At 42.9% G+C, this 11,671-nt stretch overlaps 1 protein-coding gene across 3 annotated transcripts in view; it reads right to left on the reverse strand.

Moving 5' to 3' along the window:
* SMG6 (SMG6 nonsense mediated mRNA decay factor) overlaps window positions 1–11,671 on the reverse strand; it is a 244,565-nt gene that overhangs the window by 232,693 nt on the left and 201 nt on the right. For all 3 annotated transcript variants that reach the window (XM_083172152.1, XM_083172151.1, XM_083172150.1), the window contains exon 2: window positions 479–2,162. In XM_083172152.1, the coding sequence (XP_083028278.1) occupies window positions 479–2,162 (1,684 nt within the window). The remainder of the gene's footprint in view (window positions 1–478; window positions 2,163–11,671) is intronic.

Consider the following 11,671-nt stretch of genomic DNA (forward strand, 5'->3'; position numbering starts at 1 on the left):
TAAGACAGTGGTTCTCAAACTCGGTCCTCGGGACCCCACACAGTTCACGTTTTCCAGGTCACCCGGCAGGTGCACATTTTAAAAAGATCCACAGGTGGAGCTAATTATTTCACTTGATTCTGTGAGGAGACCTGCAAAACATGCACTGTGTGGGGTCCTGAGGACTGACTTTGAGAACCTGTGCCCTAAGGTGTTGGGTGAATAACCAATTTGTATTTTGTATTACCTCTCTTGAGATCGGATAATTTTATTATATCTTCTCTTGAATAGCATATAGCTATGGTATAATATGTTATGTTACAGATAATGAGTGCTGTCTATATAGTATGATTTATTGGTATGCACCACATGATGTTACCCCTTGTCTCTGGCCACACCACCTTTAAGACCCACAGATTTATACTGTCTTGTTAGGGGTTCAAACAGGTGCTCAAAAGCACCAGCCGGTGCAAATTTCCCATTCCCCTTATCAAGTTACCTTATTAAATCCATTTTGTTCAGGCCGTCTGGGCTGATTACATCCCGGGATAGGATATTGCTAATCTGTAACTCCTGGTTGTCTGCAAGTCTCAGAATACGGCTCATTTCTTGCTGCCGCAGTGTCCTCACTTGCTGCTCAAGCTCCTCAGGAGTTACAGGGCTGCCTGAGAAGGATCCTGATCCATACTGTCCAGATGGAGCTGGATATGCAGGATAAAATGTACCAGGATATATACCGTTGCTGGGACTTACAGAATAGGGAACAGAAAACCCTGCATAGGGATATGGCTGACGTGCATAGTAATATGGATTGTCAGAGTTCTGGAATTTGTAGTAAGAGGTTTGAGGTACAGACTGGTAGTTGTCACTCTTTGAAGGTGGTGTAGACTCATCATCAGTATCTAGAAAATGAAGCTGAGGGCTCTGGTTTTTCAGAGCAGGCTTCTGTTCAGGGTTATTTGGATCCCACAAACGACGATTAGCTCCACCACGGCCACGGCCAGCTTTGTGGCCAGTAGTAGAAAGGGGTCTTGTGTTACTTGAATCCAGGGCTACATTAGTGCTGGATGACAGGTCTGTGTTGGCTGGAAGAATAAGTATCCCCCTGCCTCTGCCCCTTGGTCCAGTAGACTTTTCTCTAAATTCCACCTTCTCAGTGTCCATGCTGCGCTTGTGAACGAGTCTTTCCCCTCGCTTCTTTGTCCTCTTCTCATCATGCACTGACTGGTTTGCAGATTCCCGTTGGAAACCCACTTCTCGATTATCTTTGCCATTTGATCTCTTGATTCCATCTGCACTAGGTAGGCAGCCTTTGTCAGTGGAACCCTGTCTCTTTTTCCACTGGTTTCTGCTGGTGATTAAACCATCTAACCATTCACTACAATCCTCTTCGAAAGAGTCTGTAGAAGAGAGAGACAACTGCTTCTTTGTGCGCATCTTCTCTTTCCGATCTCCAATGGTCTTACCTTTATCTTGACGCCTCTTGTTTCCTTCTGCCAAAAGGGCCTCTTCACTACTGTTGTTGCTCCCTGCAGAACTGGTGCTGCAATTACGGGTGCGAGTTCTCCGTTTGTCTGAATGGGAATAACGTTTTGTGGAGCAAGGCTTTCTCTCATCCTTCCCTTGTTTGGAGGAGACCATCTCTTCTCCAGCCTTGTGACTTCTGTCTCTCTCTGACCTCTTCCACTTGTCAGGCTTCGTAGTCTTCAATAATTCTTCAGCAACAGGGGCGTTATTTGAGACCGGTTTCTCCGTATCCTCTTCATGTAAAATTTTCAGCTGCTCCGTTTTCCTCACTATATCATCTTCTGTAAATTCACCCAATTCTCTCACAGGTACTTGTCTTCTCCCTGGTTGATAAATCAGTCGGTCTGGTTTTTTGGCTCTTTTGATAATTTTTCGATCTTGAGATTCTGGTGTACAAGATAATGGTCCATCCATCTCCAGCTCTTCCTCCTCTTGGTTGTGACCTCCAGAAAGTGTAGCTGGACTTTTCCCATTAACTGTAGAATCACAATCGTTCGTTTTCTCATGTCGGTAGTCCTCATTATGGTTACCTCCACTGCCAGAAACATCAAGCTTAGACTTATTTCTCAACCTGGAGAGACCAGGCTTATAGATCTCAATATCTGGACGCCGGTTATCCTTTCTCTGTCTGGGTTCCTTCATCTCCCCAATGGTCTCTAGAAAAAAAAAAAAAAGATATGGTGATTGGAAAAAGCAAAAACAATCTTAACTAGCCACAAGAATCTTTAATACACTTGAATCAGGTAGATAAATGATTAAGCTCTATGGACCATATACAAATGTTGGTACTCTTTACCTAGCACGGCGCCCACGATCTCCATCGCGGGCGTCGTGGGTAAAGAAATCGTGGGGATCGCGGGCATCGCAGTCAGTACATTAACGGCCGCGACGCGATGCCCGCGATTTCCCATAGGGTTCAATGTTAAATTTAGTGCTGCCCGCGATTTTAGATTCAATGCTTCAATGGCCGCGATTTGGCCATAGGAATCAATGTTAAATGGGCCACAGAGCCCAAATAGGCACAATTAACACTTAAATGTCCCCCCAAATTTGTAACGCCACCCCACGATCCACGCCAACCCGAAGCGTGGCGAGCGCAGCGAGCCCGCGAGGGGCGGCGGTACGCGTCCTCCGACCTTTTCATACCCCCACTATCCACGTCGGCGTGGAGTTGAGAATAGAATAGTGTGGCGAGCGCAGCGAGCCACCGAGCCCGAAGCGTGGCGAGCGCAGCGAGCCCCGCGAGGGGACGCGGATACCTTCACAGGTAAACGTGGCCCTACGCGGGCTTCACAGGTATCCGCGTCCCCTCGCCACGCTTCGGGCGGTGGCTCGCTGCGCTCGCCACACTATTCTATTCTCAACTCCACGCCGACGTGGATAGTGGGGGTATAAAAAGGTCGGAGGACGCGTACTGCTGCGCTCGCCACGCTTCGGGTTGGCGTGGATCGTGGGGTGGCGTTACAAATTTGGGGGGACATTTAAGTGTTAATTGTGCCTATTTGGGCTCTGTGGCCCATTTAACATTAATTCCTATGGCCAAATCGCGGCCATTGAAGCATTGAATGTAAAATCGCGGCCAGCACTAAATTTAACATTGAACCCTATGTGAAATCGGGGGGATCGCGGGCATCGCGGCCGTTAATGTACTGCCCGCGATGCCCGCGATCCCCACGATGGGCGCCGTGCTAGGTAAAGAGTACCCAAATGTTTAGTCATGCGTCCAAAGCTGCATTTGAAAAGCTCCATTGGGTGCCCTCTGGTGGCTAGAAATCATTTGTATACAGCCCTATGGGTGAGATTTAATAGGATGAGAGATTCAGAAAATGAGAGATTTGGGAAGAAATCTCCAGTTTTTTTTAAAGCGGCAATCATTTACACTGCAAAACCAGTTTGATTTTGAAGTGTAAATGACTGCCGCTTTAAAAAAAACTGGAGATTTCTTCCCAAATCTCTTATTTTCTGAATCTCTCATCCTATGAAATCTCACCCTATATATCTAACATTGTATCTGCTATAAAAAAAAAATTAATAAAGGACATGAACAATTATTTCTCTGCAGTTAATGCCTAAAATATTTTTTTTAAGTGTTTTATTTTACAGTACTTTTGTAGCATTATCTTGCCAAGCACTGGTTCCCAAAATCAGTCCTCAAGGCACTGTAACAGATATCCATGCTTAAGCACAGATTAATAATGCCTGGTACACACCAGAAGGATGCAGCTCGTGAGCAGATCACAAGACGATCTTATGATCAACTCACGATCTGTTGGAGCGCACGATCTGAATCCGATCCGATCTCGACCTGTACCCAGCTGAATGGTCATTACCAGATCCTACCTGCTACAGGTAGGATCTGTGAAACGACCTACTACCCGCACATCAGAAATGGCCCAAAACATGCCCAATATACATATAATCGGCCGAGATTTATTTAAATTGGGTGTTTTGAGGCCAAATTGTTCTGGTGTGTACCCTACATTTGGGGATGATTCCGATCTGATCCCTCATCTGCAAAGTTACAGATGACTGCTAGTAGTTAGCCGCTGCCCAGACAGTAAGAAACCCCATCCCATGCCAAAAATATTGCAACCGGTTATCCTGTTACACATCCATACGCCATTCATGAACCATCCAATTTTTCCAGTCTGTGCAAATATCAGTAAAGGCCACCATACACTATGTGATTTCGATGAGGGGAGAAGCTGCCCCTTGAACCGCCCAGGGACGTCCGAGTCGGCACATTCACATACAACTTATAGTATGCGTTCCCATTCCCTGCTGCCGAGAAGCTGTTCGAAATGGAGGTCAGACATGCAGTACGTTCACCAGACTGCACATCAGATTGGATGCCAAACACATGAAACTTTTCACCCGATTTCTCTGATCGATCCGTTGGAATCGGGTGAAAAGTGTCCAAATTGCACTAGTGTATGGCCAGCTTAAGTCAGACCCTTCCACAACTCTGCAACAGATGAAGGCTGATCATGGTGCGACCCGGCTTGCAAACCCTTTCCCATTAGCAGCCCGACCCGGGCGGGTGATGTCTTCGGGAAGCGGGGATTATAATAAAAAGAATATTTAAAAAAATTATATACTACAACCTCACATACTCAGGCTAATATAGCAAATATAGCTAATTAGTTAACTAATCCATTTGATGTACAGTATTTACATTAGTAAAGGGGAAATGCTCACTTTGAAAATAAAATAAGTTATATGATATACTAAAAGCATTGATTAGAGCAGTTGGTCTAGAACGCACTGTACATTGCCTTAGCAGCGAGGGGAAGGAAAAGCATATCCTCCATCATGTTCTGTAGCCCACACTGCAGTAGAGAATACAGAGGTAGATGTATGAAGCAGTGATAAGAGAGAAGTGAGCCAGAAGAGAACTGGCCCATGGCAACCAATCAGCACTGCAGTAACATCTATATTGCTGTGATAGATCCTCAAAATATCCACTAAAATTCAATTGACAAGGCTGTATTATGTATTTATCCTAAAAAAAGTCGCTGAGTGACGCTGGCATTTTTAGCGGATATTTTAAGGATCTCTCACAGCAACGTTCGCACTTAAAGGGTTAAAAAAAATGTTGTGTAGACTATTGTTATGACTTTTGCCATTTAAATCCCAATGTGGACATTTTCCAGCAGATCGTAGATTAGCAAAATATGGAATAAGATTGGCGTTTTGGTGTACGACCTACAGTGCTTTATGTACGTAAAATGAAAACATTTTTGGCTGATTACTTAGGGCCTCATTCTAATTAACAACTGGGATACGCTGGAAACACACAATGGATCATAAAGGGTTACTATAAAGCAGATGTGGACGAAATATTCCGGACAGAAACCAGGATACTACTGTCACTTCAGTAGCTGTCCTGCTTTCAGAAGGTGACTGTCATACAAGTACGGCATGTACGTTTCTGTTCCACTGTATTTGCTGCAAGATGACAAGCAGGACAATAAGCCAATACTAAAGCTGGGTACACACTAAGGCAATACAATACAATACTATACAATAATAGCCTTAAGGCCCATCCGACGCACGTGCAAAAGTTTAAGCTTATGAAATTTTTGTTCCACCTACCCTTCCCAAACACAGCAGGGCAAAAGCTGCAGGTCTCCAACTATCCACCTATCCTGCCCAACCACACCAGAGAAGCTGATGCAGCAGCCAGAGCAGGTCTCCAACTATCCAGCTACCCTACCCAACCACAGCAGGGCAACAGCTGCAGGTCTCCAACTATCCACCTATTTTACCCAACAAAAGCAGGTCTCCAACTACCCATCTACTCTTCCCAACCACAGCAGGGCAAAAGCTGCTGCAGCAGCAGCCAGAGCAAGTCTCCAACTATCCTACTCAACCATAGCAGAGCAGAAGCTGCTGCAGCAGCCAGAACCGGTCTCCAACTATCCACCTACCCTACCCACCCATAGCAGGGCAGAAGCTGCTACACCAGGTACAGAAGATCCCGAAAACCCTCAATTAATAAGCAAACAGTCAAGAAAAAATAAGTGACTGGGGGTTTCACAACATCTACAGTGTTTGATTAACAGACCACTCTGTTTATGAGTCGCTTATTAATTTCAGTATGTCAAAAATTTTGTAGAGTGAAAACATTTTTCATTTATAGACCCTTATAGGCTTTTAAGAGTCCACTTAGAGGAGTCTGGTTATTGTGTTGTATTCAGAAAGTCATACGTTTTCCAATGACATATCACATTGCATGAAAACAGAAATAGCATGGACCCTTATGACAACACCCATAAGGGGTCAGTCCCATTAAACCAATCTTCATACTTAGATCATCGAGAGTTATCGTGGAACATACACACAATCAGTTCAATTATACTTAGGTAGATCATTAATTTCCCTTGAACATGTGTGTCAGAGCTCCCAGACACACAATATACTGCATGCACACTGTGCAACCTTGCAAAAGATATGTCAGTGGCCACATCCAGGCATATGCTGCCATCACCAATATTTACAAATCTTAAAAAACATCTGAAGAAGCCACCAACGACTGTCAGGAGCGCACAGTTGCATAGTGCGTACACACTGGATGATTCGTACGACGTGTTGTTCTGATCTGTCGGAATCGTCCAAATAATCATCTAATCTGTGTGAAAATAAATACGAAGGTACATACTGTACAATGATCATCATATGTACAATCATATCCAAGAGTGGTAATTATATTAATTGTGGAATCTAAAATAAAACAATTTTTCATATGGTTAAAATTAGGGATTTGGTTGTCACAGCACATAAGGAGTTAATTTTGCCTTTTGTCACTAAATATAAACAATTATGTACTGCCTGTCCCAGTGCTATTGTATAGTGTCCACCGGGAAAGTCAAGTATTTCCTGAATTGCTTAATGGATTGACATTTACAGTGAGGGTAACAATATTGCAGATTTTTGCTAGGTCAACTAGCAGGAACTCGCACCGTTAACAATATTGAGTATACACACTAGATGTTTTTTTTTTATGAGATCATTAAAAAAGGTTGTCTAGTGTGTATGGGGCTTTAGTGTGCCTTGACGACCAAGGCTGGGAATGTCTGGATTACACACAAGAGATCTCTTTGAAACTGGATTGGTCAGTAAAACGCCAGAGAATTCTACTTGCTGTATTACTGGCCTCTCCGCACTTTAGATAATGAAACCATTCTAGGTAACTGGTGTTTTCAATATATTCATTATTATAGGACTGATATTTCCTGTATTTATTTATAGTCTAGTAAAAACGAATTATGGGTTACCTTCTGGAATTAGATTTATCAAATTCTCCAAGACTATTATTGGTGGAGATGTGACGACTGGCCCTGGCAATCTCAGGCAACGCCATATTGGCTTACAAAAAATAAATCTTTCCGAATACATCTTAATGAAGTGGTGAAGGCAGTCTTTCCATAAAGTCCATTGGAAGTCACACTCATCATTCTCTCATCAACTGACCAAAGGCAGGAGCTGCAAATATATTTGGCTGTGAAATCATAAAATCAAGGAATCTGGTAGCTATCGATCACTGCCTGCACTAGCCACTCCTTGAAAGGGGCAGACAACATGTTCCTAGGCTGTAGGAAGGGAGGGCGTTATGGGACGGCAGGGGAAAGGCAAGTATACTTACCTGACCTACATGGCAATTCCCTGCATTGTCATTCTGACCGCCAGCATGCCCACTGTCCCTCACCCCCCTCCATTCAGCATCCTACCCCACCTTATTAAAGAAAAATGTTCAAAGATGGTGAACGCTTTAAATCCAGGCCTGTATATACTGCTGAATGCACAATAAATCTATCATGTTAGAGATGATAGTATCTAGCCTTTATACACCATCTGACTAAATAGTCCAAATCGCCAAGAAGTTTAACCAGAACGCCAAGTGTGTACACTATGGGCGATAGCGATGCACAGCTCCGCTGCGTAGCTATCACCCGGCCAAATAGACTGTGCAGGCAACGCAATTTTGACTTAGCTACCGCACAGTGTATTACGTGGCAGGGGATCTCCGATGGCTAAACTACATCTGGATTTGACTAAGCCAAATCGCCTTAGCCAAAATCACCCAACCTGAGCACGTGGGTACAGAGATACAGCCCAATTGCAATGTACATGCAACCATACTATTCCTACAGACAAAAACAGATATCAGAAATTGACAAAAGACTGAATTTGTGTTGGGTCCATGGGGTGTATTTATCAAGGCTAGAAAAAGACACTTGCACATGCACACTTGCTGATGCCGAACACAATGATCAAAGGCGCGGGGGGGGGGGGGGTGGTTTGAAGAGGGGGTCATTAATTCCACAGAATGGCTCTCATTCACCTAATGTACGGGAGCATGCACCATTAATGATACAATGTGTACACACTAGAACATGGGTCCTCAAACTGCGGCCCTCCAGATGTGGTGAAACTACAAATCCCAGCATGCCTTGCCACAGTTTTCCTATAAGGGAGTGTTAAAACTGTGGCAAGGCATGCTGGGAATTGTAGTTTCACAACATCTGGAGGGCCGCAGTTTGAGGACCCATGCACTAGAAGATATGCACAAAGATATCATTAGTGCATGTCGTTATTTTTATTTATTTTTTTACATTTCATTGTAGTGTGTAAGCATTTTAACTTTTTTTGAGCACAGCCTGTAAAATTTAAGACAGAAGTTAATTGGCTAGTACTTTATCTTTTCATACTTTTATGTCACTCTGAACTTTGAAAAATACCCACTTTAATAATGTTTGTCCTATGCATTCAGTTATTTGAACACAATCTTCTTATTCAATCTCCTACTGCACTCATATCTATCACCTGTCTCCAAGGTCCCTATTGTTACCAGATGAGGACTGTACTACAATAAGTGTTCATTCCAGCACTCTGCTCCGATCAGTGAGAAGGGAATATTTTAATGGCAGAGTAGACGTAGCGAAATACATCAAGTCTCAAATTTTCTAAAATACGCCCTCCTTATTGATTAGGTGCTAGAATGAGCACTAGTAGTAGTATGTTTCTAACACACTCTATGTGTGCCTATTAGACAGTTGAATTTAAGTATGTGTATCTATATACTTAAATATAATATTTGAAAAGACAGTTTTATGGAAGACATTGGTGGACACTGCTTAACCAGCAATGTTAGCAAAAACACTAGGGGAGTGGTCACCAGAATTTAAACCCTCTGCCATTTCAAGGGCTGTTCTTACAAAAAAAAAAAAAAAGAGAGGCAGGATGTAGATATTTGGTAAACACAGGACAAGGGGTGTGGACAGTCGGGATTCTGACAGCCCAAACTATCTGCCGTGACAGCGGGCCGAGTGCAACAAAGCCCCTTGCGGGCTCGCTGCATTGCGGGCACAGTTGCTCGCTACGCTTCCCACCTATTCTATTCTCCCTCTATGGGGGTCGTAGCCCCCGACCATTAAGATCCCAGTTGTCTGGGTTTTAAACAGTCGGAATTCCGACGTCGGTGTAATGACTGGTAAGAAACAGGTAAGAACAGAAAGCCATAAACAAATTGTCACATACTGTGTGAGAGGAGGTAAAAAAAAGACAGGCTATATGCGGAACAAGCTCCACTAGAGATAAATCACATCCTTGCAATTCATAATTTGTCTTGATAACATTTCTGTTGTATTTTTGGAGTTTCAGGTCATTCTTGAATTTGCAAACACAAGGAACACACACACATTTTATATCAGTGATAGTAGGTACAGTAATGGGGCCTACACACGGGGAGATGTGAGGATGAGCGTTCTGACCAATGCTAGATCACTTGTATCCAGCATGCTGGATATATTAAATCAATGGGCAATAGCGACACGCGGGGCTGCACATCACTATGGCCCCTACACACGGAGCAATGTAGGGAAATTCTTAGCGTTCTAATGAGATTGCTTAGAAAATGCCCCTATATTGCTACATGCATAGGCCCTATTACACTTCTGTAGTTCTTAGCATAGCTCAAAATGCAGTATTTCAATATCTTCATAAATTAAAACCATCCCGTCACAGAAAATGTTCCTGCTGGCACATTGTGAACGGTCACCTATACTTTAGTTGAACCCAGAAGCTGAAATTAAAAATAGCTATTCCTACTTAATATAATTTAATAAATCTGAATATAATAAAAATGTGGAATTAAGCAATAGCACTGGGCATGAAATATTTTGAATAAATGTAATTATTTATTTATTAATGGTTTCTTATATAGCGCACACAAATTCCGCAGCGCTGTACAGAGAATATTTGAACATTCACACCAGTCCCCGCCCCAATGGTGCTTACAATCTATATTCCCTACCATATGCACACAAATACATTCTAGGGTTAATTTTTTTTGTTGGGAGCCAATATATACCAGTATATTTTCGGATTGTGGGAGGAAACCGGAGCACCCAGAGGAAACCCACGCAAGCATGGGGAGAATATACAAACTCTGCACAGTTAGGGCCATGGTGAGAATCAAACCCATTACCTCAGTGCTGTACGGCTTTTTTTTTTTTTTTTTTTTTTTTGGACAGCACTGGGCCAGTATGCACAGCATAATAGAAAAACAGTGTTTTAAAAAAAAAAAAAATGCTAAAACCATTCAATCCTGCTTAGAAGCATGTTTAGAGGGGTCTTCAGTGCGACAGACAGGGGGCCATTGTTTTGAACATTTGCACAAAACTTTTTTTAACATCACAAACAATCAAAATACTTAGCAAATATGTGCAGCAATGGATTTACACGTTTGTTAGCATTTATTATTTTATTTATACAGTACCACCCACATAGCAGAATAACTTAGGAGTTTAACTTTATATACGTTCTTAGAAATGCTGCTGACCCCAGGCCAAAATGACTGCCTGGATCATATAGTTTGCCAACAACATCTGCAATCTGGCTGTTCTTCAACATTTAGTGCTTATCCTCACATAGCAAAAACATGTTTCTCTGGACACAGTTTTAAGCTCGCGAGCAGGGTCCTCTCCCCCCTCGGTCTGTCTATGGTTACCTAGTCTTAGTTTTTTTTCCCCACTTTACTGGGTTGTTTTTTTTTTGGGGGGGGGGGGGTTAATTGTGAAATAAAGTGGGATATGCAGGTGCTATATTAGTAAATGTATTTACAGAATAGCATATTTCATTGCATTCGACAATTGGGAACACAGTAATAGTACAAAATGTATTATTAATACAGGACTATGCTCACCTGAATTAATTCCTACACAAAGAAAGTCCCCCATGGGCTGTAAGATCATATCACAAAGCAATGACTGCAGTTTTAGCCTAGAACCAGGAGGGTTGTTAATGTTTGTTAAGAACACATGTAACTTTTGTCTGAACTGTTAAGTGGAAAAGATTAGTTTAGGGTTATATCGTTGCTACCCTCAGCAGTTTGACTATGGCAATGATATGAAATTATTATAAACACATCCCAACACAAATATACACAGCAGGGAACATGCATAGAAAGAGACAGAGCAATAAGAATGGCCAGGTACCATAGTGCTGTAGAAGCCGAGATACAGACAGGATAGGAGGCTGCAGGGCCAAAAGGGGAGATAAGGAGAAACAGGCACAGCCTGAGGCTGCTGTCTCAGTACATGCACTGGGTGAGGGGGCGTGTTGCACACCATAAGTGACACTACGACTAGCATGTGACCAACAC

The sequence above is a fragment of the Crinia signifera genome, chromosome 2, assembly GCF_055691185.1.
Source record: "Crinia signifera chromosome 2, ASM5569118v1, whole genome shotgun sequence".
NCBI lineage: Eukaryota > Metazoa > Chordata > Amphibia > Anura > Myobatrachidae > Crinia > Crinia signifera.